Genomic DNA, 26,066 nt, shown 5'->3' on the forward strand with positions numbered 1-26,066 from the left:
ATTATAGGCGTGCACCACCACACCCAGCCACTCCTCCATTTTTAAGGAATCAGGAGTCAGGATGTTAACCCCTCTTCCCTCAGGCTGAGGCGCTGTCCTGTCCTGGGACAACCACAGCCTCCAGGCCACCGCTGCATGTGAGCAGGATCCGGCATCTCCAGGAACCACTATCAGCCTCCAGAGATCTTGTCCACGACTTTTAACCCGGTGAGGTCACAAGGAAGGTCACAAGGAAGCCATCTTGCACAGGAGTCAACCGGACTCATCCCAATGGTCTAATCTTCAAAAATATACTTGGGGCTGACAGTAAAGATCCTTTTGTGTTTGTATAATTACCAATCCCCAACAAACGGACATCCTAGAGGGTTGCCAGAGGTGCAGACGCCAGTCTCCTCTCTCAGACCCAGGGGTCCTGGCTCAGCCTCCTTTCTCAGAACTAGGAGCCCTGGTCCCACACAGACCCGGACGGCCCCAGTCCTCCTGGGGACTCAAGCGTCGGAGCTCCGAGTTCCTTCCAGCCCCCAGCTGGACTTCTCTCCTAAAGCTTGAATCCTCCCCTAAACTGTCACTGTCGGATCCCGTCCCCTCCGCCGGCCGCCGGGCCCGCCCCCCCTCGGTCCCTCCCACTTTTCCCAAACAAAGCTCCCGGCAACTTTCTCCGCCGCCGCGCCCCGCCCGCCCGCGGCTCCCCAGCCCCAGGCCGGGAGGTAGGAAGGCGCCGGCGGGAGTCGGGATCCTGCTCTGGGGTGTGTGAGTTGGGGTGGGAAGTTACGCGGGATGAGGTGAGGTTGCGTTTGGAGACCCTCTGGGAATGGCCCGCACTCCCCTCGGCCCGGGGCGCGAGTTTGCGCGCGCGCGGGCGCAGTGGGAACTTTGGCGGAGTTGGGGCGCTGGGGACGCGTGCAATCGGGGCGCCGGGTGGCCGGGGTCTGGAACCCCGAGGGTCGCCGCGCGGAGTCCTGGTGCCACTCTGCCACAAGAGAGACCTCGTGTGTGTTTCTGATCGAGGTGGTGTGTGGGTGCGATTTGTGGGCGTCCGGCCCCTCTCATGGACACGGGGAGCCCCCCAGGGTGGCCGAGGGAGGGCTGTGGGGCGTCCCGGATCTGCTTTTCGGTCTCTTTGAGGTTTGAGGCCTGGGGCGCGAAATCAGGGGGGCATCTTTCCCACCCGGCGCCTCCGTCTCTTTGTCTGGCCACATGGGGGAGGGCTGGGCTGGGGTTTTGGCCTAGGGGGGTCCTGAACGCGTAGCGCCACTGGGCTGGGCCTTGGGTCTTTGTCTGCTTCCCCTTCGGGTCTGGGGTTCGAGGGAGGAGGGGGGATGGAGATCTTGACTCTGGGGTCCTGGGAAAGCTGCGGAAGACATGGAGCCTCCAGAGAGGCGGGATCGGACTGTATTGGAAAAAGTTTTCCCTGTTCCCGGCCTCCGGAAAGTCACAGGGAACTTGGCTTGGATCAAGCCCACGGCGGAGGGGGAGGGGAGGGGGCGGGGCCGGGCCGGAGGGGAGGCGCCCAGGCCGGCAGCCCCGCCCCCGACAGGGGTTGTGGGAAGCTGGGGGAGGGGACGCCTGGGCCCTTTGTTCTGGCTCTCCAGATGGCCCTAGCCCCTGCCCCCCAATCTGTGGTTCTGTGGGCGCCCCTGTCCCCTAGCCTGTGGTTCTGCGGGCGCCTCTGTCCCCCCAGCTGTGGTTCTGCGGGCGCCCCTGCCCTCCAGCCTGTGGTTCTGTGGCTCTTTCCAGGTCTCTGCATCAGTTTCGCCTTGAATCTCTGCTCCTGTCTCGCTAGGGCTCCGCTCCCGCCCCTCGCGTTCCCCTCCCCCTCTGAATCCCTGTGGTCCCCCCTCCCGCTGCTCCCCTCCCCCTCTCTGGTCTCTGTCCCCTCTCAGGTTCTCCACTCAGCCTGTGTTGGGCCTGTGCCCCTCCTTCTTTTCTAGCAGCTGCTACTGGCTTCCTAACACCTGTTCTAGGGGTGGGCCTGGGAGCTTTCACCCACACTCTGCTTCCCAGCAACTAACCCGACTCCTGTGTTCTTTGAACTGGTAGCCCACACTCAAAGTTTCGGCCCTCATGGCCCTAGGCATTACTTGGGAGTGTTTAGGTTTCATCACAGTGCAAACTTCTCCGGGAACTGAGGGGAGAGCAACTTCCCCTCCCAAACTACTCCAGAAATCCATCCCCTTTCTCCTCTACGACCCAGGAGTGCAGGCCCAGCCTGCTCCCACAGACCTGGGGGTGCAGGCCCAGCCTTCCTTCATACCCAGGGCTCTGGGCCCCAGTCTTACAGTGTTGATCCCCTCCGGGTGGGTCGGGGGAGCGTGCTGAGCTCCGTGTTCCTACAGGCCCAGATGGGGGAACCCCGGGCTGGGGCCCCCCTGGAGGATGGCAGCGGCTGGACTGGCAGCGAGGAAGGCAGTGAGGAGGGCACAGGTGGCAGCGAGGGGGCCGGGGGCGATGGTGGCCCAGATGCAGAGGGCGTCTGGAGCCCCGACATCGAGCAGAGCTTCCAGGAGGCCCTGGCCATCTACCCGCCCTGTGGCCGCCGGAAAATCATCCTCTCTGATGAAGGCAAGATGTATGGTGAGTTCACCCCTCTCTTTTGTCCTGACCCCTACTGTGCAATAATAATGATAACTGCCGGGCATGGTGGTGCACTCCTGTAATCCCAGCACTTGGGAGGCTGAGGCAGGAGGATTGTTGCGAGGTCGAGACCAGCCTGGGCTACAGAGTGAGCTCAAGGCCAGCCGGAACTGCATAGCGAGACCCTGTCTCAAAAAAACAAAACAAAACAAAAAATGATAACCAACTTAACAGAGCTGTCAGTGCTGTTCATTTAAAAAACTGTCTCATCTTCTGGGCTAGGAGCTAGCATCACCATTTGCACAGATGAGGAAACTGAGGCTCGGGAAGGTTAAGTAGTTTGCCTAAAGTCACAGAGCTAGTCCAAGGCTGGGGTTTGCCCGCAAGCACCTGTCGTCTGTCTGCCTCGCCCGCAGCTACCTGGGAGCCCAGCTGGCTGCAGCTTTGAGATGCCAGTCTTTTCCTCAGTAGGGGATTTCTGCTGACCATCTAACTCTCTTCTGTGTTGACTCTACAGGTCGAAATGAACTGATTGCCCGCTACATCAAGCTCAGAACCGGGAAGACCCGGACTCGGAAACAGGTCTCAGGGCTGGCTTGTGGCCTTCCGTTGGGGCTGGCTTCTCTCCTTTGGGATGGGCATCTTCCTGTGGAGGGTCTGGTTCATGAGCTTTTGTCTGGCTTCTTGGCATGCCTGGTAGCGTGATTCCACTGCCTGTTTGAGGGTAGTTTCTGTAGCTGTTGGTTTATTTATTTATTTTTGTCTTTTTGAGACAGGGTCTCGCTATGCACTTTGTAGCCCAGGCTAGTCTCAAACTTGCAACAATCTTCCTGCCTCAGCCTCCCATGTGCGGGATTACAGGCGTGTGCCACCACGGCCAGCTCTGTAGCTGTAGCTATTGTTTTAGAAGCAGAGACCAAAAGAGCCTAAAAGGGGAGGGTGGGGATGGGACAGGGCTGGTTGCTAAGGTAGCCAGTTCCTGGGAAGGGCCCAGCCTGCCTGTTGTGTGTCTTTGCCATCCTTTGTATCAAGGGGCTCCCCGGGCCCCAATGGAGGGAAGGAGGAGCGGTGCTGGGGTGGGTAGCTGTGGCTCCAGTTTGCTTCTCTCTCCACCCCTGCAGGTCTCTAGTCACATCCAGGTTTTGGCTCGGAGGAAATCGAGAGAAATCCAGTCCAAGCTGAAGGTAAGAACCGAGGCAGAGACCTGGAGAGAGGGCAGAGATGCGGGGAAAGAGGGGGACAGAGGTCCAGAGAGAGACAGAGAGGCTGGAGACCCAGGGTGTAGAACAGAGACCCAGAGAACTGGGGGTCCAAGACCCACAGATGACCACAGACCCAGAGGGCTGGGATGGAGGCCCGGAGGCTCTGGGGGTGGGGCGCTGAGCCTCTTCCTCGGGAGAGAGCTGCGGGCAGGGGTGGAGGCTGGGTCAGGACAGGTGAGGGTGGGTGAAGCTTCTGCCTTGGCTGCTGCCCTTGTCCCCCTGCCTTTCCTCTGATCCTGTCCCTCCCCAGTGGTCTCATTTTTTTCCCCTCTTGTGCTCTGAGGACGCGCTTCTCCATCTTCTCTGGTTCACCGTCCCGTTTCCCAGCCCCCCATGTGAGCTGCCTACTCCTTTGTGCCCAGAAATTCTCATTTCCTGTTGGAGATTTTCATACCCATTTTCTTTCCTCCATCCTCTGGATTTCCTGTTCCTTCTTGGGCTGAGACCATCATTTTCTACTCCTCTGGGTGTGAGGTCTTTGCTGCCTCCTCTTTAGGACTTGGGGACAGTTGCTTCCTGTTCTTTGTTTATGCCTGGAAGCGTTCCTTCCTTTCTCTCTAGGTCTTTTCTATACCTTCTCTGCTCCCTCTCTGTTTTGTCTGGATTAGGAAACAGTCACTTCCTATTCCCTTGGGGTCTGAAATTCTCACTTCCTGTTTCCTGGGCATCGGGAAACCTCCGCTTCCGGCTCTTTCTTGACCTAGAAATTCTCATGACTATCTTTTATTGGGGCTTGGAAACCCTTCCCTCTCTAGGGCTGTTCTTATCCATCCCTCAGTCCCCCTGTAGCCCCTGTGCTCAGCTCAGGGTGGCGGGCCTTGCAGGCTGGTAGGGCAGGCAAGTGGGGGAGCCCAGCCTTCGCCTCCTAAGTCATATTTTCTTTCCTCCCTTGGCACCTTCCCCCACCCCCTCTGGCAGGCCCTGAATGTGGTAAGTCCCCCTGCCCTGCCTCCCACCCACTGTGCCCCCAGACGGCCGCCCCCTCCCCCAGGAACCCAGGAGGGCCAGAAGGCTGTACTCCATCCTGAGCCCACCCTTTGCCTGGACTCCCCAAGTCTGCCTCTTCCCAGCCTTGCTCTCCCCGCTCGTGGTCCCACCCTTGCTGCGTTGACTAGGCCGCCCCATTAACATAGATCTCCAACTCTCCCAGGACCAGGTTTCCAAGGACAAGGCTTTCCAGACGATGGCTACCATGTCCTCTGCCCAGCTCATCTCCGCACCTTCCCTGCAGGCCAAACTGGGTCCTGCCGGTCCTCAGGTGCCTGGGTTGGGATTGTGGGGTTTGGGACTGGAGGGATGGGGCTGCAGCTGCCAACAGAGACTAACTAATCCCCCTTTCTCTGTCTCTTCCCTAGGCCACTGAGCTGTTCCAGTTTTGGTCAGGGGGCTCTGGGCCCCCCTGGAATGTTCCAGAGTGAGTACATTGCCTCTGCTGTCTACCTCCACGCCCCCCACTTTCTTACCATACCTTCTAGCTGTTGTCTTTTGAACATGGATTCTGCAAGCAGGCTATCTGGATTTGAATTCTAGCCCTACCCTTTATGGCCTGTTTTCTCATCTCTAAAATGGGGGTCAGCTGGGCGTAGTGGCACATGCCTATAATCCCAGCACTCAGGAGGCCGAGGCAGGAGGATCACTGTGATTTTGAGGCCTGCCTGGGCTACAAAATGAGTTCAAAGCCAGCCTGAACTGCATAGTGAAACGCTGTCTCAAAAAAACAAAAATAAAATAAAATGGGAGTAAGCCACACGTAATGGCACATGCCTGTAATCCCAGCACTTAGGAGGCTGAGGTGGGAGGATTGCCACAAGTTTGAGGTTAGTCTAGGCTACATAGTGAGTTCAGGGCCAGTCTGAACTGCATAGCAAGACCCTGTCTCAAAAACAAACCAAAAATGGGGGTAATAAGACCACTTTTCTTCCTCCTGTCCCTCTTTTTTTCTTTATCTTCTTGTAAGATAGCATCTCACAAGGACTCACCAGGCTGGTCTCAAACTTGCTGGGATCCTCCTGTCTCAGCATCCCAAGTGTTAGGATTATAAGTGTGCACCACCACGTTGAGCAAGAGCACCTTTGTCACAGGGTTGTTAATGGAATAAATGAGGATAACATGTACAGTGATCAGCCTAGGACCCGGAGCATCACATGTGCTTAGGACTAGTTCTGAGGTGGCATAGTAAGGAAGAGGAGAAGGAGGGGAGGGGAGGGCCTGTTGGGCAAGGATGGATCCTGAGCTCTGCCTGGGAGCTGGAGTTGGACCCATCTGGAGATGTGCAGCCTGCAAGAGGTTTGGGGAGTAATGAGCTCAACATAAAACTTGTGCATGAGAGAAGCCCAGAGGGTGTTCATGGGAATAATGGCCTCCTGGTGGGACTGCTGGCCCCAGAGGCTCATGGGAAGGCAGTTGTAGGTCCCAGAGACTCCTGGGAGGGAGGAGGAGCCCTAGAGGCTCATGGGGAGACTCATTTTCATCTCTTTGGTAACAAATTTGGGGCTGAGAATAAAGCAGGAGTTGTCTTCCCTCAGACTGAGAAGAAAATGGGCCTCAGAGGTTCATGGGCCGGCCTGTCTCAGCTCTGAGAGGGCCCTGAGGGTGACAGGATGTGTTAAATGGGGGCTGCGGGTTTTAATGAAATCATCACCTGCATAAACAGAGGTTGGAGAATGAGAAGTGGAGGGTTGTGAAGAACCAAAGCAAGGGTTCTGGGGTTGGGGAGAAGATTGTAGGGGTTTCTTGAAGAGGTAGCATTGAAGGCTGGGTAGAATTTAGCCAGGTAAAGAGTGAGGTAGGGGCTAGGGCAGAGAAAACAGCATGTCACAAGGCCCTGAGGTGGGAAAGCTTTGGAAATTCCAGGAGTTGGAGTGAAAGGATAGTATGAAGCAGCTGGCCAGTCATTTATTGAGCACCTACTGAGGGCTTAATACTTTGCTCAATTTGAGGACACGGCATGAACAACCTAGATAATCCCTGCCTTCATGGAGCTGTACATACTAGGGAGGAGACAGCACTCATGGAAAGGAATTAAGAATTCATAAGGAGAGGAATAAGCATGATAAATAAAGCAAGGCATTTGAGGGTTTTGTTTTGTTTTGGTATGAAGGATTGAATCTGGGGCCTTCACACTGAGCTACATCTCCAGCCTTTTTTTAATTTTTTGAGACAGAGTCTCACTCACTCATTAAATTGCCTAGGCTGGGCTTGAACTTATGATCCTCCTACCGCAGTCTCTCTGAGTGCTGGGACTACAAGTGGGTACCACCATTCCAGTTAAACTTTGTTATGCTTTATTTTTGTGGTGCTGGGGATCCAACTCGGGGCTTTGCACTTGCTGGTGAAGTGGTCTACCAGCCCTAAGAACTCTATTTTATCCTTTTCTTTTTTCTTTTTAATTTATGTATTTATTTGGTTTTTTGAGATGGCCTTGCTATCTAGTTCAGGCTGGCTTTGAACTCACTGTATAGCCCAGGCTGGCCTCGAACCCATGTTACTCCTCCTGCCTCAGCCTTCCAAGTGCTGGGATAATGGGCATATACCACCATTCCTGGTTCAAGAGTTCTGTATTATGTTGTTTTATTTTTTGAGGTACCAGGAATTGAACTCAGGACCTCGCACTTGCCAGGCAGGCGCTGCGCTGCTGAGCTATACCCCAGCCCCAAGAGCTCTGTTTTAGACACGGGTCACAAAAGCCCTTTTCGGGGGAGGTGGCATTTGGATGATAGCCCTGATGACTAATGATTGTGTCACTGAGCAGAATCTTAGAGTTTAGATTTCAGAACTGAGATGATGAGGACTGGGGCAGAGCTGTTGAAAATCAGGATCTAAAGGTCCCTGGAGTGTGTCTTTCTGGGCTTGGTCTTTTGACCCTTGACCTCTTTCCTGACTTCTGACCTTCCGGTCTCCCAAGCTACTCCTACACCTCTGGAGTTGTGTCAATAATCATTAGCCACATGGGGCTATTTTCATTAAAATTATTTAAAATTAAATAAAATGTAAAATTCAGTTCCTCAGGCACCCTGACCTCACTACTGCTCAGAAGCCACATGGGGCCCGTGGCTACCAGGTTGGAGAGTGCAGAGGCAGGATAGTCCATCAGACAGGAAGTTCTTTTGGACAGCACCGCCTCCCCTCCTCAACCTTTGTCCGATGTCCCATCTTGTGACTAGTGGTCATTATCTTTTTTTTTCTTTTTTGTCTTTTTGAGACAGTCTTACTAGGCATTTCAGGCTGGCCTTGAGCTCACTTCGTAGCCCAGGCTGGTCTTGAACTTGCAACAATCCTCCTGCCTCAGCCTCCCGAGTGCTGGGATGACAGGCATGCACCACCATACCTGGCACTGCTGGTCTTTTTTTTCCCACCCTGCTGAACTTTCACCGTCTGTTTTCTCTAAATTCCCTGTCTTCTGTGTTTACCCTGCACCTCCCCAGACTTGCTCTCAACAACAAAAAAGCCATGGGCTTCATGGTTGGGGCTGACCTGGGTTCAAGTCCAGGCTGTACTGCACAGTAGCTGTGTGACTCTGGGCGGGTTAGTTGGCCCCGCTGGGCCTTAGTTTCCTCATGTGTAAAATGAGAAGCGTAGTCATTGCAGTTCATTGGCTTTGGTGAGACACATCATGCGCCTGATGTCCCAGCACACTGTCAGGCTTGTCACGGCCTCCAGGGACCTCAGCACTGCTCGCCCTGCTGACCTTGGCTTCCTTCCTCCCACAGTGTGAAGCCGTTCTCACAGACACAGTTCTCCTTGTCCCTGACGCCCCCATCTACTGACCTCCCAGGTAAGGGCCTGCTCTGTGCCCCTCCTGTCCTCCCCTCTCTCTGTGGCGCTGCTGCCTTTCCTTCCCACCCATCAGTCAGGGGAGTCAGCTTCCTGAGGCAGGGCGTGCTGGGGCAGGGTGTATGTGACAGAGTTTGCCGTGGTTAAGAGCATGGCTTCTGTAGCCACACATCCTGGGTTTGTGTGCTACCTTATGAGACATTGGGGAAGTGGATTAGTCAAGAGTCTTTCGGCCATAAGTGACAGAAACCCAAATCAAGCTTGCTGAAGTTGGGGAGGAATTTCTTAGTTCAAGTAACTGATAGTCCAGGATTATAGCTTCAGGCATGGCTGGATCCAGGGTCCTAGTGGAAGCACTAGGACTTGTTTCCATTTGCTTTCCCTGGTGGTGGTTTCAGTCCCAAGGAGTCTCTGCCCATCTGGCCACCCAGGGCCAGAGGGCCATGCTCAACTGACCCTGAATGCTCAGACTGACTGTTGAAAGAATAAGTGTCTAGTTCTCTCAGGTTCCACAGATTCACCAGTAAGGAATACCTCAGGCCTCAAGTAACAGAACACTCAAATTAATATGGCTTTAAATAGACTTTAATGGTGCTACATAACATAAAGTCTGGAGGTGGGTTGCTCCTGAGCTGCTCAGAAGCTCAGCAGTATCAGGACTGGCATCTTTGCAGTTCCCTTAGTCTCTATCTTACTGTGCCAAAGTGGCTGTTGTGACTTCAGGCAACTTGTCCCAAGCAGGACTTGGCCAGGGCCGAAAGCTTTCTCCTCCCAAAGTTCTGTCTTTTTCATTCAGGAAGAAACTCCTTCCCAGAAGCCCCCCAGCAGATTTTCCCTAACGTCTCATTGGCCAGGACTGTGTCACATGGCCACCTCTAGCTGCATGGGAGGCTGGGAAAGTGAGTATTTAGCTTTTTCAGCTTCCAAGTGGAGGCAGGCAAGAGAGAACAGTGCCTAATGCAGCCAGTAAATGTTAGCAATTTTTATTGTTCTTTCTTCTCTCTAGGGTACGAGCCCCCCCAAGCCCTTTCTCCCCTGCCCCCACCTGCCCCATCACCACCAGCCTGGCAGGCTCGGGCCCTGGGCACTGCCCGGTTGCAGCTGGTGGAGTTCTCAGCCTTTGTGGAACCGCCAGATGCAGTTGACTCTGTGAGTGAAAATTTGGGAGCTCTTTGGAAGGCACAGGGTGACAGGAAAGGTGAAAAACCATCTGCAGGGCTTGTTATTAGCGGCTGCCAGCCCCATTCCCAGAATTTCGGAGTCGTTAGATCTGCTGGGGGGCGGAGCTGGACAATTCATATTTCTAAGGTTCCCAGCTGATGATGAAGCTGCTCTGGGGAACCACACTTTGAGAACCACTATCATCAAGGACCTGGAAGGTCATGGAGTGACAGGTTGGGAAGGTCAGGGGAACTCCCCAGGACGGTGTTCACTTGTTCATTCATCAAACACATGTGAATTCCTACTGTCTGATAGGCTTTGTGATGCTCACTAGGAGCCTGGGAAAGCAGATCTCCTTTCTGGGCTCTGGCTTCTCCTGGGCCAGGATGGTGATGCTTGCCGTACCAGTCGGAAAGGCTGTTACAAGAAACAGCTGCCAACTTCAGAGACTGAATAGAAGTTTCTCGCTCACATAATGTGTCCGTGTGGGTGTTCTGCAGGAGCTGTCTACGCAGTAATTCAGGGCTCCAGGCTCCTTCCATTTTGTGGCTCATTGTTCTCTAGGGCTTGGGAATCTGCTACTAGATTCTCCACATCTGGCCAGCAGATGGAGAAAGGCAAAGAGGCAAGACTGTGCAGGAGTTTTTATGGGTCTAGCTTGAATGTGGCAACTCGCTGGTTGGCTCACATTCCATTGCCCAGAACTGAATCATGTGGTCTAAAGTCTAACTGCAAAGGAGCCTGGGAAACGTAGTTTATCACTATGTAAAGGAACTGGGTCTCTGCCATGCAGATAAAAGCCAATCAAATTGTCAGTCGCGGGCCGGGGTTATAGCTCAGCAGCACAAGCGCCTGCCTGGCAAGCACAAGGTCCTGAGTTCGATTCCTGGTACAAAAAACCCAACAAATTGTCAACTGCTATAAAACTTAAGTTGGATTAGGTTAAAACCTTTCTACCCCACTTGTAGCATAAGCTAAAGTCCTTTCATTTGCCCAGTAAGATCTGCACAGTTTGACCCCCACTCCTGCCTCTTGCCCTGCTCTCTCTGTTCAGCCACCAGAGCTTCCTTGCTCTTTATCAAACATTCCAGGCCCACTCCTGCCTCAGGGCTCTTCCACCTGCCATTCTGCTGCCTGGGATGTGCTTTGCCCAGGTCCTGCTGTGACTGACTCCAAATTCACTCAGGCCTTTACTCAGTTATTCTCTCTAATGTGCTTTCCCATATCAACTGATAAAGAGACCAGGGCCACCACTTTTGATCCCTTTAGTATACTTTCCTGTGATCTTTGTCACAGCGTACGTCATTATGAAGTTCACATTACCCACCCATTGATCTTTCAGTTTTCTTCCTGTGCTAGTAGACTGTGGTCCATGAGGTCAGGGACTCTGTCTTGTAGGTTTGGAGAGCCCCTAACGCCTGTACACTTCGGGCCTCTTAGTGTATGGTTGGATAATGAGCGCTGTTGGCCTGGGGAAAGTCAAGTTTTTGTGCATGTGCAGAGAAGTAATTTACCCTGGGGAGTCAAGGAAGGCTTCCCTGAGATGACAATCTTTGAGTTGGGCTTTGAGGGCTGTGTAGGGGTTTGCCATGTGCAGGATTGGATGTTTTAGGTATAGAGAGAGAAGAGGATGGAATTTTCAGGAAAACAAATGGTAGAGCTGGCGAGGCTATAGGGTGGTGGGCAGGTCCTGGTTCAGGGGGAGCTGGCATCATGAAGCCGAGGGACAAAGACTTCTAAGGCGGTTGAGGAGCCAAGGAAGGGTTAGCAGGTAGAGCAATCCTATCTGACTGCGATCAAGGGAGGGGTCTAGGAACACAATTGGATGACGTTGAATCTGGACAGATGGAGAGAAGATTCATCTCTCTCTGAGAAGGAGAAATTGGGGAGGATTTTCAGGATGTGGAGGAAGTTGAGAGAAGTCACGAGTGGGGACAGGCAGTCGTGTGTTGGCTGTGTGGGTTCCCGGTCACCCTTCCAGGGAACTTTCACCAGCACCTCTTCCATCCAGGGCCAGGTTGGGCGTGTGTGGGGCTCATCCACTGGCACTGGGGAGCCGTGGGAGGAGTGTGAGCCAGAGGGGGCCCCCGGACAGCTCTGAGGCTTCCTGAGGCTGGAGGCTGAGGGCAGGAGAGGATGAGACCCAAGACTGGGGCAGTGGGGACAGAGAAGAGGGGATGGGCTGAGAGTCAGGGACCAAGTGGCTGTGGGATACGGGGGAGGCGGGGGACAGTGTGGGGCCTGACCCAGCGCTGGTGGGCAGTGTGGGACAGCTAACTGGCGCTGTGGGGGTGGCGCCAGTGCTGGGTGGGCGCCTACAGGGAGGGTTCGGGGTCCACCCACCTCCTCCTCACGCGGCTGGCCCTCCGCAGTACCAGAGGCACCTGTTCGTCCACATCAGCCAGCACTGCCCCAGCCCTGGCGCACCCCCCCTGGAGAGTGTGGATGTCCGGCAGATCTATGACAAATTTCCCGAGAAAAAGGGTGGTCTGCGGGAGCTGTATGATCGCGGGCCCCCCCACGCCTTTTTCCTGGTCAAGTTCTGGGTAAGTTCTGGTAGTGAAACCGAAAGTGCTCCTAAGCCAGGAGGCATCCCACCTAAGCCCCTGGCACTAAGGGTTTGGTCTCAGGATTTTGAGGGCAGCTGGGCCTTACTGTCAGTCCTCATGGCTCCGAGCCCCTTTTGCAAGAAGGGACACATAGGCTCTGGCCCCTGGGGTATCCAGGAGAGGCATTGGGTGTCCCCAGATCCCACTAGAGTTTACCACCCTAGTCGCATGACTAATATGGCCCTGGGATTGGCTTTCCCTGTTTTGGGCATCCACAGGCCTCACCTGACCACATCAAGTCTTGTTGTTAAGGAACAGTTTCCTCCTGCCTGTTTTTGCTGCTGGTGATTGAACCCAGGGCCTTTGCACTGAACTACATGCCCAGCCCTTTATTTATTTTTTATTTTTGTTTTTATTTTTATTTTTATTTTTGAGACAGGTTCTTGCTAAGTTGCCCTGGCTGGACTTGGACTTGTGATCCTCCTGCCTCAGCCTCCAAAGTGCTGGGAATGTAGGCATCTGCCACCAGGCCTGGCCCGGAAGAAGTGATTGAAAGAGCTGGCCTTGTAGAGACCTGTATTTAACATTCATTGAAAATTTACTGTCCACAGGCATGATGCCAGTTGCTGTTTGGCTGTTTGGTATCTTTGGTGGTCTTTTGTCTCTTATGCTGCCCACCTCTCGTGGGAGCTCAGTGAGAAGTTCTACATAAGTGGTCCTGGGAGTTACCTGGCCTTGCCCTGGGATCTTGAAGTTTACAGGCCCTGCTTATTTCCCCAGCCAGTTTTGCCACCCTGCCTCCTATATCACTGGGCTTACAGGCATGTGCCCCATGCCTGGCTTATTTTAGGTTTTCTTAGGTCTGTTTATTTTGGTGTCCAGAACAGTGATAGATGCTATAGGGACTCAACCAATGTTGAGTGTGTGTTTTGGGGTTTGAACTCCTGTAGTAACCAGCACAGGGCTTGAACTGCACTAGTCTTGCTGGGCATGATGGACGATGGCTGTAAAGCTTCCTGGCCTATGAAATGGTGGCCTGAGATGGCTCTGGGCATGTGCTGCCCAGGTCAGGGCTTAAGCCAGGACCCCCGGCTCTCAGGTCTGGATGCCACACCCTCAGGAGGCCCGGCTTCTGCGGGTTCAGGGGAGGCCTGGGGCTGTGTGGCTTCACAAGGCCCTATTGCCAGGATGGAGGATGCAGGCAGACCTCTGAGGAGTGTGACTGTAGTCAGGATGAGGGAGTGGCCCCTGAGCCCCGAGGAGGTGGCTCTGGTGCTATCTTAGGGTGTATTGACCACGCTTGGTCTAATGACTCTAGGCCAACTGTTTGTGCCCTGGGGCAGTGGAAGGGGTCTCAACTCTGAGCATCAAGTGAAAAGGCTAGAGAGTGTTCTGGCCTATTGCCTTAGCAAGCAGGGTGGTGAAGGGAGGTGACTGGGCCTTAGCTGGTTGCTAGGGGCAACTGCATCCTTAGTAACCAGGCCTTGGGAGGGGCTGAACTTAAATTGGGAGCTTCAAGGGGAAGAAGTTGATTTCTAGGTCCCCTGCTTACTAGGGACAGAGGGTCAGGATGTTTTTGAGGGCCCAGACCTCTCCATACTGATGGTGCGGGTGAGTCTTCTCCAAAGCCAGCTCCTGGAGAGGTGAGAACTGAGAAGGAGGTGGGCAGCTGCCAGAGCAGTGAGAGGAAGCAGGCTGGGGGCAGAGTGTCTAACCGTGTCCTCTCCGCCTATCCCGTGCCTCCCCATCTCCCAGGCCGACTTGAACTGGGGCCCGAGTGGTGAGGAGGCGGGCGCTGGCAGTGGCGGCAGCGGCAGCGGCGGCTTCTATGGAGTGAGCAGCCAGTACGAGAGCCTGGAGCACATGACCCTCACCTGCTCCTCCAAGGTCTGCTCCTTCGGCAAGCAGGTGGTGGAGAAGGTGGAGGTAAGGCTGGAGGCCAGGCTGGGTGCGCCGCAGGAAGCCATGATGGGGCAGGCGTTTGGGGTTGCCTGGTGGGAGGATCTTGGCCTTTCTGGGCATTGAATGCATGGGCCTGGAGCAATTATCGAGTTCAAAAGTCAGAAGGGGCCATTTTGAGAGTTGAAAGGTACAGAGATTAAACTGGGCATGGTGGTGCACGCCTATAATCCCAGCACTCGAGGCTGAAGCAGGAGAATCGCCACAAGTTCAAGGCCAGCGTGGGCCACATAGTGAGTTCAAGGCCAGCCTGAACTACATAGCAAGAGAGAGAGGTCTTGAGATTGAGTTACTAAGATTAAGAAGGCTCCTGTGGCTACAGAGGAGTTCACAGGGCAGAGAGGCTCTGAAGTTACCCTGAGGGGTTTCTGCGGACTTGGGTCTCAGGTACAGTTGTGGGATGGCAGGGAGGAGTGGTTAGAGGGTTGGAGGCCAGGTTGATTCAAAGGTCATTGAGGATTTACAGCGTCACTCTGAGGGTTCACAGGGTGGACCTGGTTCCTGGGGTGACTCATGTATCTGAGCCTCTGCTCCCCCACTCCGTCCCTGGTTCAGACCGAGCGGGCCCAGTTGGAGGATGGGCGGTTCGTGTACCGCCTGCTGCGCTCCCCCATGTGCGAGTACCTGGTGAACTTCCTGCACAAGCTGCGGCAGCTGCCCGAGCGCTACATGATGAACAGTGTCCTGGAGAACTTTACCATCCTGCAGGTGACCGCGGGCCAGGGGCCCTCAGCCGGGAAACAGGCCCTGGGGACTCACGGGTGCCCCTTAGCATAGGTGCCCTCGGATGTGGTGGGCACCTCTCTTGGGAGGTGGCAAAGAGGCCTACTGGGGTCCCCTGGTCACCCGGTGAGGGCATCAGTCCAAACCTAAGCGTTCTCCCGCCTCCTGGCAGGTGGTGACGAATAGAGACACCCAGGAACTGCTGCTGTGCACCGCCTACGTCTTCGAGGTCTCCACCAGTGAACGTGGGGCCCAGCACCATATCTACCGCCTGGTCAGGGACTGAAGGGGGCCCCACAACGGGCCTGCCCCGGAACACCCTCCTCACAGGAAGGACCCCGCAGCTCTCCCTGCTTCTCCTTTGGGGAGGGGGCTGTGATGGAAAGGGGCTGACCTCAGAGGCCTGAGCAACGGGGACTGTCCCCCAGCAGAAAGGGACCTCAGCAGCACATCAGGGATTGGGGACAGGAGTGAACAACACCCAGGTCCCTCCACTCTTCTGGATGTTTTTTTGGGGGCCCTAATTACACATTGACTTGTCCCATTTCCTGCCCCCCCATATTGCCTCTTCCTACCACTCCTCTTTGTGATCTGTGACATCACAAATTGAAAAGTAACCCTTTCTGTGCAGGAGCAGAGCCAGGTAGGCCCTGGAAATATTTTTTTTAATATAACGAGATATTTATATGTGGGTGTTAGGGTTGTGACTCTATCCCAGTGGGGTAAGGCTCTGGCGTCCCACCCTCCTTTCTTATATGTGAGCCCCAGACTGGACTGCTGCCTCCTTTTCCCTCCCGAAGTGTGTTGGTTTGTGTTCTGACAGAGGATAAAGTTATTTTACCAAAACAGGGGATTTATTTGAGGTTTGAGCCAAAAATAATCTTGTGGGAGGTGGTTGGCCATCAGATATGTTTGGGGCAGGAAGCCCCAAGTTCCTTGGGGAGATGGTGGCGCCTGGGCAGGCAGACACCTGGGGCCCCAGGGGAATGAGGGGGTCACTCAAAGCCCAGGCAAACTAGGATGAAACAACTATTTACAGTCCCCAGGGAGCGGGTAGAGTCGGGCTCAGCGGTATCGAGCGAGTCGGTCATAGACGTAGTCCAAGTTTCTGCACATGAATATCGAGAGCGTCATGAAGCCAAGCTACAGAGAAAGGAGATGGCTATCAGGTGGTGAAGGAGTGCTGGGGGGAGGGGGTGATGGGTCCCCAAGGGAGAAAGGTCAGGGGACAAAAGTCAGGGGACGGGGTCCAGGCCGTGAAAAGAGGGCTCTTATAGAAGTGGGTAGGAACCAGGAGTGGTGGCGCAGGCCTGTAATCCTAGCGCTCTGGGAGGCTGAGGTAGGACAATCCCAAGTTCAAACTCAGCCTTGGCATTTTATCTACTTCATGAGACCCTGTCTCAAAAAGTAAAAAAAAATGGGCTAGGCATGCAAGTCAGTGCGAAGGCCCTGGGTTCAGTCTCTAGTACTGGAAAAAAGAAAAACAAGGCGGGCTAGAGGGAGAACTGGGAGAAGTAAGGGAGCCAGGGAAGGCAGGCTGAGTGACAGAGCAGAGATGGGGACCCCCTTGGCAGTTGATGGGGACGCGGGGCTTGTTGAGGGTAAGGAGAGGACGGAAGCAAGCCCAGGGGCCTTTATTCTGGGGCTTCGTCTGTCTCCGCCTCCGCGCTCCCGGTCTCGGCCTTGGACTCTTGGTCCGGTGGCACCCTGTCTCCCCATGTGGGGCAGATTCCCGCCGAGCCTCGGCTGCCCCACGCGGCTGCGCCACAGTGCTCGGCCCCGCAGTCAACACTGAGGCCCGGCGCAGCGCCCGGTACTTGTGGCGCGGGTTCCCTGCGGAGCGCTGGGCGGTGCAGCTGCAAGCTCAGGACCATCAGACTCACCTGCGAGGAAAGCGAGGCGGGATATTGCCGCCAATCAAAGGCGAGTCTCCCTGCGTATAACCAATCAGCTCACAGAGGCTGGGCCCCCGCCCCTCCAGTCCCCAGTGCCGCAGTCAGAGCGCCAAGCGGGGTGTGGGGGGGTGACTGCGCCAGCACGCATGCGTCCTCCCGGGGGATAAGGGCGGGGCCATCTACCGACTATGACCAATCGCGGGGGGGGGGCGGGGCCAAGTCACCTCGAGTAGACCGATGCCCAGACAAATGCCAACTATGGAGATGAGGTTGTTGTGCAGCCACTTCTGGAGGCTCTTCGCGCAGCCCTGAGGGTGTAGGGGAAAGTTAAAGGTGGCGTTCCTTCCGGGATTTGTCCTTAAGCCTAGGCTCAGCGTTCTTCTCTGCCTCGCCCTTTCTTTCAAGCACTGACCGTCTCTTCCAGTTATCGGGATTCTTTAGTCTCAGTTGGGCATCTGTCTCACCTCTTCCAAGCTTTGCCCCTCTAGACGTCAGTGTTCCCGAGCTCCCTTTTCCTACCGACCCCGCCCCCTTGGAATTCTCTTTCTCCTTGGACGGATCTTTATTGTAGCCCCGCCTCCATGTGGCCACGCCCACCTCCCTGGGCACCGGCTCAGGAGGCCACACCCCTGGCAAGGCGGCCTCCCATTGGAGCAGCTCCTGCCCTAAACACTTAGCTACCTCGCTGTAGATGTGGCTATTAGCAGGCACAGAGCAGAGGTCTGTGCCGTGCCTGGGCCGCTCCCGCGACCCGAGCTGGCCCGACTGGGGGAAGTAGATCTTTTCAAAGATTGTGGAGTCGTTGGTCGCTGACGAGTTGTAGCAGGAGCAGGGCACGCGGTCCGCCTCCGACTCGTTACCTCTCAGGATGAGGACCTGGAGCCAGTCCTGCGGAGAGTGCCAGCCGCAGCAGCGCAGCTGAGGGGGGGATGCGAGCGAGAGATCAGGGCACGCGGTGATGCAAAATGCTGTTGGGGATCAGGGGACCCGGTGATGGGTTTAAGGTCAGGCCGAGGAGCAGGGGCGGAGTCCTGAGGCTGGGGTGCTGCGCCACCCTGGGGCCACTTACGTTATCATCTGGGTTTGGGGCGAGTGAGTAGGGTATGGTAGGGACCTGGAGCTGGAGGATCGGGCCACATCCAGGCAGAGGCTCTTTGAAGCCTAAACCGAGCAAAGCCACGTCGAAGTCCCGGAGGAAGAGGAGGCGCGATGGGGCCACGCACCTGGAACTGGGTGTAGTCCCAGCTCTCCTCGGCCGCTGTCTCCTCCGGGTCGGAGCCGTAGTTTTGGATGGTGGTCAGTACGAGCTCCTTCACCCTTCGCTCCAGCTGAGAGGCAGTGAGTGGGTGAGGCTGCGATCGGGAGACTGCGCCCCATCTGCCCCGTCTCTCCAGCCACTCCCAGAGCGTTCAGCCCTCGAGGGGTCCCCGGGGCGCAAGCTTGTGCTAGCTTCCAACGGCTAGTTTATCTCTTCCTTAGACCTCAGTCCTATTGCTAGAGGTCATTAGATCTCTATTGCTTCTCAAAGGGCCTCCACCCCTCCCTCTTTTTCTCTCTGTTGCCCAGACTAGGCTTGACCCCCTGGACTCAGCGATACTCTCCACTCAGCCTCCCTAGTAGCTGCGACTGTAGTTACCACCACTCGCGGCTTTCCTTTGGGATCTCCCTCTGTCCTCGTGTCTCTCTGATTCCTATCGGCCTTGTTTCCCTCGCTCCCCGCCTCCCCGCCAACTCCCGCCTACCTCCCCAACCCCCGCCCACACCCCTCAGCTGCCCGGACTGGGTAGTGGCGGCAGTAAGCTCACCCGGACCCGCTGAGTGGAAATGAGGATGCCCAGGGTGATCTGCGTGGCAAACAGGAGCAGCAGGATCCCGAAATACTGGGGCAGAGGGGAGAGGTCAGGCTGATCCCTCCCCAGGCCATGCTTCAGGGTGGGGAGGGACAGGAGCTAACCCAGGGATGGGAGCAGGGCACTCACCAGACCTAATAGGCTGCGAAGTTCTTTGAGGGCCCCCACACAACCCAGGAGAGCGAGGCCCATGGTGAGAACCCCCGAGATGGCCAGGATCTTGGACCAGGTCTGCAGGGGTACGAAGGACAAGCCTAGGGGTGGAGGTGAGAGGCCTTGAGGCTGAGCCTGGTGGGCAGAGCTCCAAGCAGCCCCAGGCAGCCCCCAAGTGGGCACAGCATCTCAGGCTAGGTGGAGGGTTCTGGCTAGACTCCCACTGTCCCAGGGACTCTGTCCCTATCCCATCCCAAGTCTCTGTTTCTCTCCTACTGAGAATTCTCCTGTCTCTGAACCCCTGTTTGGCCTCTCTCTGGATCTCTGCACCTGTCTTTCCTTCAGCCCCTCCTCAACCCCATCACGTGTTCTGTGACATTAGCTCTGTCACTTAAACCTCCCTGAAGCCGGGCATGGTGGCGCAAGCCTGTAAGCCCAGCACTCGGGAGGCTGAGGCAGGAGGATCATTGCGAGTTTGAGACCAGCCTGGGCTGCAAAGTGAGCTCAAGGCCAGCCTGAACTGAGCCAGACCCTGTCTCAAAAAGACCAAAAAAAGAGCCAGGGATTTAGCTCGGTGGTATAAGCGCCTGCCTGGCAGACACAAGGTCCTGAGTTTGATTCTTGGTACCAAAAAAAAAAAAAACCGAAAAACAAAAAACACCCCAACCTCCCTGAAGCCAAGAAAATAGTGTTATCCATTCCCTAGTTCTTTTTTTGTTTGTTTGTTTTCTGAAATGGAATCTCACTATGTTGCCCAGGTTGGCTGGCCTCAAACCCCTGGCCCCAAGTGATCCTCCTCCTCAGGCTGCAGAGTAACAGAAGCTATGGATTTGTACCGCTGAGCCTGGGCTTATGTTTTTTTTTTTTTTGTCTTTTTGAGACAGGGTCTCACTATGCAGTTCAAGCTGGCCTTGAGCTCACTTTGTTGCCCAGGCTGGTCTTGAACTCACAACAATCCTCCTGCCTCAGCCTCCCAAGTGCTGGGATTACAGGCGTGCACCACCACGCCCAGGGGCTTATGTTTTCTTTGAGGGATACGTAAGAGCATGTGTTCACCCCAGCCTTTGTTGCAAAGCAAATACTTACTACTTACCAGCTACTAGGACTTTGATAATTAGTCCATTATTATTTTCCTTATTGTTCTCAATACTATTTCTGTTTCTCTCCTTCCTTGCTGACACCCGGTAAGGGATTTCCCCTCCCTGAACCTCAAGAGAGGGGAGGGTTTGTGGGAGAGTCTGATGAGCACCAGCCCAAAGCTGACAGGAAGTACTTGAGAAGTGGCTATCCTTGTCACTGTCCCTATTATTATTGTTGGTAGGCACAACTCTATTTGCTAGAGGAAGACCATGGGCTCCGAGAGGCCCAGCCCTAGTTGGGAGTGGTTGGTGGGAGCCGGAGACCTGCCTGGGGAATTGGGCTGTGTGGGTCTCCCCAGGACAAGGGAGACCCTAGCAGGTTGCATGGGGAGAGGCTAGTCCCAGATCTGCCCCAGAAAAGTCCTCCCCAACTATCTTAGTCCCTCTCACCCACAAAGGACACGAAGCTGGTCTTGTCGATGAGGATCCAGATGCCGAAGCAGAAAATGAGACTGCCGAGGGCCTGGGGGAGGGGATGACAATGTGGTGGCGGGCTAGGGAGGCAGAGGTATGAGGTCTGGGGGCTGCGGCGGGGCCTGGGGCCGGGGCTAGGGAACCATGGGGCAACTCACAAAGAAGAAGAGGTTGAACACGAAGAGGAAGTACTTGATGAGGCTGAGGCAGCTCTCCTGGGCCGACATCTTGGCCTAGATGGGGGAAAGACAGTTGGAGAGACCCACAGAAGGGCTGTTGGCAGTGGTGGTGATGGACAGGAGGACAGAGGCTGGGGAGGAGAGAGAAAGAGGCCGAGAGGAGGCAGAAAGGAAGAACACAGAGAAAGAGGAAGTTCCAGGGGTGGGGCTCCACCCTCTTCGTGAGAAGTGACACTCTTCTCTGTCTGTCCCTGACTCCCTCACCTGCCTGGAGGGGACACACGCTGGTCCCTGAGGGGCCCTGGAACGGGTGGGCACCAAGGACACAGCAGGTGGGCCTTCGCAGGTCTCCATGGCTCGGGACCCTCAGGGATTCCTGACTGACTTGCAGCTACCCCTGGGCCCCAGGACCTCAGGGCTGTCCCCGGCCTGCAGCCGACCTCACAGACACTCTGACCTCATGACTGCTAAGCTCTGCTCTCTGTGTCTCCAGTTCTGTCCCCTTTTTTCTTCTTTTGCCCCTCTATGGCTCTGTCCTCTCTTTCCAGTTTTCTGTCCCTCTCTCTCTGGGTCCCTGTCCTCCTCTGCATCTCTGCCTGTCTCTGTTCTTCCTCTCTCCGTCTTTCTGCTTCTCTCTGAGGCCCTGTCCCTTCTCTCCCCCTCCCCCTCATCTTGGTCCCTCTCAGGGGAGACTGCATCCTGTTCTAGACCTGTTGCTCCCCTGTGCTGGGGGCAGGGGGCGGGCACCTGGGGAAGTGAAAGTGCTGCAGGCGGAGGCGGGCGGGTCCCTGGAGTGACAAGGGTGGCCAGGCTGTGCCAACAGCGAGCGGAAGCTGAGCCTCAGGCATGACTTCCTGCCTCAGCCAGAGGCCTGAGGAGAAGGCCCCAGAGGAACCAGAGGCTTGGGGGTCTCATTGCCACAATGCACCCAGCAGCCTTTGCAGTCTTCCCAGAGTGTGCCCTTCTTGTCAGGCCCCAACCCCTCACAGATTTCCGGCGCTGGGGGCTCCCCAGCACATAGCCATCCTCTCAGACCCTGGGAAACCAGCCTCTGAAGACGCAGCTGATTGTGTTCACCACATTCTACACTGAGCTTAGGGCCTCCTCCAGATTCTCCCCGTCGCCTGATTTCCACATCCAAGGCCGCCCCACCCTCCACTCCGGGCTGCCCTGACCCTGCTCCTCCTCTGCCGCATCCCCTCCAGTCCCAGAGTTAGGCCGCTCCTGTTTTTCACTCCAGCCCTCCTCTGCGGCTCCTAGTGGAGGCTGACTCAGGACTCCTGCTTTCCCACCTGGACCCAGGCACCTCCTGGCCTGTCTTCTCTCCTCTCCCCGACCCGCAGCCCTGGACCCGCGCACACAGCACCACGTGAAGAAGGGGCAGAGACTGGAGCGGGGCAGCCGGAAGCCAATGCTCCAGAGTCAAAGAACTGATTCTTGGCTAGAGCCTCAGGAAGGACTGTGGCCTTGATGCCTTTTGATTTGGGATGTTCAGTCTAACAAACTGAGAGAATTAATTTCTGTTACTTTAAGCTACCAAAATTGCGTTAACTTGTTGTTATGGCCATAGGAAACAAATACATTGATATCTTCTATCCTACCCCTGGTCCCTCTGTTAGAAATACGTAATTGGAGGTCCAAGGGGAGGTGGCTTTTTTCCTAGGCACATAGGACTACATTTCCCAGGACTCCTTGCAGTGAGTTTGAGGCCTCATAATTAGTATCCTGGGCCCCTTCTGGACTTGCCCCTAAAATGCCCTCTGTAAACTTTACTTTCTGTCTCTCTTTAGTCGTTTGGCTTTTGGAGGTCCTGAAATTCCTCAGTGATGGAAGGCTCAGGAGACAAAAGGAATTTAGGTCCCTGGTTTCTCCTGGACTTAGATAAAATAGTTTGGACTTTATTGTGGTGCCGGGATTCAAACCCAGGGACTTGCAAATGCTACGTATCGACCACCAATATAAAATGTAATATAAGCAATTTTACATTCTCCTTTTGGTACCATGTACTGGGTTGCTTGGGGACACCTAACCCCTGGAAGCTGTGACTATGACTTTATGTGGAGAAAGGATCTTTGCGGATGTCACTGCATCAGACTTCAAGATGAGGTCCGCCTGGATTACCTGAGTGGGCCCTCAGTGCAGTGAAGTGTTCTATAAGGGTTGCACAGAGACGTGACAGTCCCGGAGGACAAGGCCACATGAAGGTAGACGCTGGGATTGGAGCAATGCAGGTACAAGTGAAGAGATGCCCGGGGTCACCAGGCGTGGGAGGACCCTCTGAGAGCCTTTGAAGGAGGTGACCCTGAGGACGCTTTGATTCCAGCCCTCTGGCCTCCGGAATTGTGAGAGAACGCAGCTGAGTTGTTTTAAGCCGCTAAGTGTGTGGTAATTTGTACAGCAGTCCTAGGAAATAAGGAGACCAACTGTGTCAGGGATCCCACTGTGGCCTGGTGGTCTACATCAGAACCAGCCCTCCCTGTGACTGCTGAAGGCCCTGCCCCTCCCTCTGAGCTGTCCTTTCAACTTTCTTTCTTCCTCACTGACTGCTGCTTCTCAATCTCCATTGTATCCTCCTCTTTTTATTTTTGTTGTTTTGGTTTTTTGAGACAGGGTCTTGCTATGTAGCCCAGGCTAGCCTCAAACGTGTGGCGATCCTCCTGCCTCAGCCTCCTGAGTGCTGGGATTACAGGCAAGCACCATCAGCCCTGGCTAGGCCTTCTTGAGTCCTGTCTTTCTCTAACTCCCCATATCCAATTGCCATTAGTTCGCTAACACTTTGACAAATGACCTCAAGCTTAACAATTTAAGACAGTAAACATTTATCGCGTATACATTTCCGTGGGTCTGGCATTAGGGAGCAGGGAACCGGATGGTTCCTGCTCAGTGCTGTGTGAGCGTGCAATCAGGCACTGGGTAGGGCTGTGGTGTCTGAAGTTCGTCCTACTGTCCATCCATCTACCCCACCTATCTGTCTGTCTGTCTTTGTGCTACTGGGGACTGAACTCAGGGCCTTTGCACTGAACTACATTCCCACACGTTAACTTTTTTTTTTTTTTTCATTTGAGACCGTCTCATTAAGTCACTAAATTGCCCAAGCTAAGTTTGAACTTGCCATCCTCCTGCTTCAGCCTCCCAGAGTACTAGGATTATAAGCGTGCGCTCCCACGGGCAGCCTCCTCCAGGAACTCCTGGGACAGTCTCACGGATTTGTTATTTCCACTCTTAGCCCGTGCATCCTGTTCTCTGCCCCTAAACCACAGGTTCCCCCTGTCCTCACCCGAGTCACTCCTTGAGTCAGAAGCCTCTAATGGGTTCTCATCTCTCTCAGAAAAAACCCCAAATTTCTGCTATGACTACAACACCCTCTCCACATATTCATCTCCTGACACTTCTCTGACCCATTTGTGACCACCTTTTCCCAGTCCCTGGGATCCCACCGTAGCAGACTGCGTTCTTGTTTTTTTTTGGTTTTTCTCCGGTACCAGGAACCGAACTCACGACCTTGCGCTTGCCAGGCAGGCGCTTTTGCCGCTGAGCTAAATCCCCAGCCCCCAAACTGCGTTCTTTCAGAAACCTCTCAGGTATCTTTCTGCCTCTAAGCCTTTGCTCTTGCCACTCCCTTGGCCTGAAATGTTCTCTTCTTTTCTCTTCTTTCTTTTCTTTTCTTCTTTTTTTTTTTTTTGTCTTTTTGAGACACGATCTCGCTATGCAGTTCAGGCTGGACTTGAGGTCACTTTGTAGCCCAGGCTGGCCTCAAACTCGCAGCGATCCTCCTGCCTCAGTCTCCTGAGTGCTGGGATTACAGGCATGTGCCACCATGCCTGGCTGAAATGTTCTTTTCAATGTTGTTTACAGGGCTCCTTTATTTTACTGATTTTATTTTATTTTTTGAGACAAGGTCTTGCTACGTAGTTCAGGCTGGCCTTCAACTCATGGAGATCCTTGTGCCTCAGCCTCCCAAGTTCTGGGATTTCCTGTGTGTACCAGCGCACTCAGCTCCCAGTCCCCACTTTTCACCTAGTAAATTGTCCTTCAATTTTCACTTCTGATGGCATTAGCTCAGAGAACTTCTCCCATCTTTTTTTGTCATAGCATTAAATAAATTTGTAAGTAGTTAGTTATTTGTGATCAATAAAATGTTTTCCTATTGTGTGAAACAAAAAACTAAGGGCAGTTAGTACCTAGCATTTAGTAGCCCCTCTGTAAATCTGTGCTGAAGCACAGAATGATTCCCTCAGACTGTGATGAATCTGAATGAATCCGGATGATTCCAGGAAACTTCGTATGTATGCCTTTGTCTAATCACTACAATTGAAGCCTGTGGATTTTTTTTTTTTTTTTTTTTTTTTGAGATTGGGTCTCATTGTGTAGTTCAGGCTGGCCCTGAACTCCCCTGTGCAGCCTAGGCTGGCCTCGAACTCACAGCAATCCTCCTGCCTCAGCCTCCCACGTAGTGCAATTATAGGCGTGGGCCACCACGCCCAACAAGCTTGTGATTTTTAACATCTGACCTAGAGAATCTTGGGGCTTCCTGAGAGATTGGTGGAAATTACTTTCATAATACATGAAGATGTTATTTTCCTTTGCATTCCCTTTTTTCCAGCAGTGCTGGGGCTAGAACTCCGAAACTCACACATGTTAGGCAAGTGCTCTGTCCCTGAGCTGCATCTCTCTCACTTCCTCTTGAGTGTGCAGTGATATTTCCCGTAAACTATATGAGCAACTAATTTCAACAGATCCAGTGCAGAAAGAGATATGAGAAACCAACTATCTTCTGTTCAACCAGACCTTATAAAGAGATTTGCAGGTCCTAACCCTGAGAGAATTCTGCGAGAGAACTTTGATCCTGATGCAGCCCTGAAATCATAAAAAAATAAAAAATAAAGGTATTTGCAAAAATATAAACCAATTCCAGTCTTCTCACAACATTTTCTTCTGGAGTGGAAATTATAATTATTTAATAAAAGTGTTAATTATAATGGAGGTTTTTTTTCACTGTTGGGGATTGAACCCATTGACACTGCACTGAGCTATAACCCTTTTTTTATGCTTTATTTTGAGACAGGGCCTTGTTGAGTTGCTAAACTGTCCAGGTTGGGTTTGAATTTACAAGTCCCCTGAGTCACCTTCCCAAGTGCTGGGATTACGGATATGAGCCCTTGTGCCTGGCTATATAGGAGAATTTTAAATGACAATGATTATTTTAGAAATTTCTCATTGATAGATATAATTCTCATAAACACACAACACACACATATAAGCCAAATTATTGGAATCCTTAAATTGTAAGAGTGCAAAAAGGATTTTGAGACTAAAAAGTTTGAGATCGGTTGATATAAGTAAATCTCTCTGAGGTCCCCCACCTGGGAATTGAAATAGGGCCTTCACACTGAGCTACATCTCCAGGCCCTTTTATTTTAGTTTCAGACAGGTCT

At 54.0% G+C, this 26,066-nt stretch overlaps 2 protein-coding genes across 10 annotated transcripts; one reads left to right on the top strand and one right to left on the bottom strand.

The window, feature by feature from the left end:
- The first annotated feature begins 605 nt into the window (after window positions 1–605).
- On the top strand, window positions 606–15,847 carry Tead2 (TEA domain family member 2). 5 transcript variants are annotated; one of them, XM_013509051.1, is made up of 13 exons: window positions 606–707; window positions 2,337–2,574; window positions 3,092–3,156; window positions 3,696–3,758; window positions 4,755–4,766; window positions 4,987–5,094; window positions 5,192–5,250; window positions 8,546–8,610; window positions 9,616–9,758; window positions 12,143–12,316; window positions 14,075–14,245; window positions 14,834–14,986; window positions 15,174–15,847. In XM_013509051.1, exons 2-13 carry the CDS (start codon window positions 2,343–2,345, stop codon window positions 15,285–15,287), a joined length of 1,359 nt encoding a protein of 452 aa, XP_013364505.1. In that variant the 5' UTR covers window positions 606–707; window positions 2,337–2,342; the 3' UTR covers window positions 15,288–15,847. The 5 variants fall into 5 exon arrangements, with proteins under 5 accessions (XP_013364505.1, XP_005412951.1, XP_005412950.1 ...); XM_005412893.2 differs by having other exon boundaries at window positions 659–746; XM_013509052.1 differs by lacking the exon at window positions 606–707 and adding an exon at window positions 761–782.
- Window positions 15,837–21,149, bottom strand: Cd37 (CD37 molecule). Of its 5 annotated transcripts, XM_013509058.1 has the most exons (9): window positions 20,911–21,149; window positions 20,611–20,685; window positions 20,429–20,501; window positions 18,876–19,000; window positions 18,702–18,776; window positions 18,120–18,224; window positions 17,578–17,814; window positions 17,121–17,204; window positions 15,837–16,144 (listed from the first exon to the last, which is right to left on the bottom strand). In XM_013509058.1, exons 1-9 carry the CDS (start codon window positions 20,983–20,985, stop codon window positions 16,067–16,069), a joined length of 927 nt encoding a protein of 308 aa, XP_013364512.1. In that variant the 5' UTR covers window positions 20,986–21,149; the 3' UTR covers window positions 15,837–16,066. The 5 variants fall into 5 exon arrangements, with proteins under 5 accessions (XP_013364512.1, XP_013364509.1, XP_013364508.1 ...); XM_013509055.1 differs by lacking the exon at window positions 20,911–21,149 and having other exon boundaries at window positions 20,611–20,823; XM_013509054.1 differs by lacking the exons at window positions 15,837–16,144; window positions 20,911–21,149 and adding an exon at window positions 16,621–16,884 and having other exon boundaries at window positions 20,611–20,824.
- Between the last annotated feature and the right edge of the window lie 4,917 nt (window positions 21,150–26,066).

Source organism: Chinchilla lanigera, unplaced genomic scaffold (genome assembly GCF_000276665.1).
Source record: "Chinchilla lanigera isolate Chin_1 unplaced genomic scaffold, ChiLan1.0 scaffold00158, whole genome shotgun sequence".
Taxonomy (NCBI): Eukaryota; Metazoa; Chordata; class Mammalia; order Rodentia; family Chinchillidae; genus Chinchilla; species Chinchilla lanigera.

Coding starts and splice junctions, on each gene's coding strand:
- Tead2 (XM_013509051.1), top strand. CDS start 2,343: ATGGGGGAACCCCGGGCTGGGGCCCCCCTGGAGGATGGCAGCGGCTGG. Junction 5,095..5,191: donor TGGGTCCTGCCGGTCCTCAG/GTGCCTGGGTTG, acceptor TCTCTTCCCTAG/GCCACTGAGCTGTTCCAGTT. Junction 14,987..15,173: donor AGAACTTTACCATCCTGCAG/GTGACCGCGGGC, acceptor GCCTCCTGGCAG/GTGGTGACGAATAGAGACAC.
- Cd37 (XM_013509054.1), bottom strand. CDS start 20,679: ATGTCGGCCCAGGAGAGCTGCCTCAGCCTCATCAAGTACTTCCTCTTC. Junction 20,502..20,610: donor TGTTCAACCTCTTCTTCTTT/GTGAGTTGCCCC, acceptor CCCCTCCCCCAG/GCCCTCGGCAGTCTCATTTT. Junction 19,001..20,428: donor CAGCTTCGTGTCCTTTGTGG/GTGAGAGGGACT, acceptor CTCCACCCCTAG/GCTTGTCCTTCGTACCCCTG.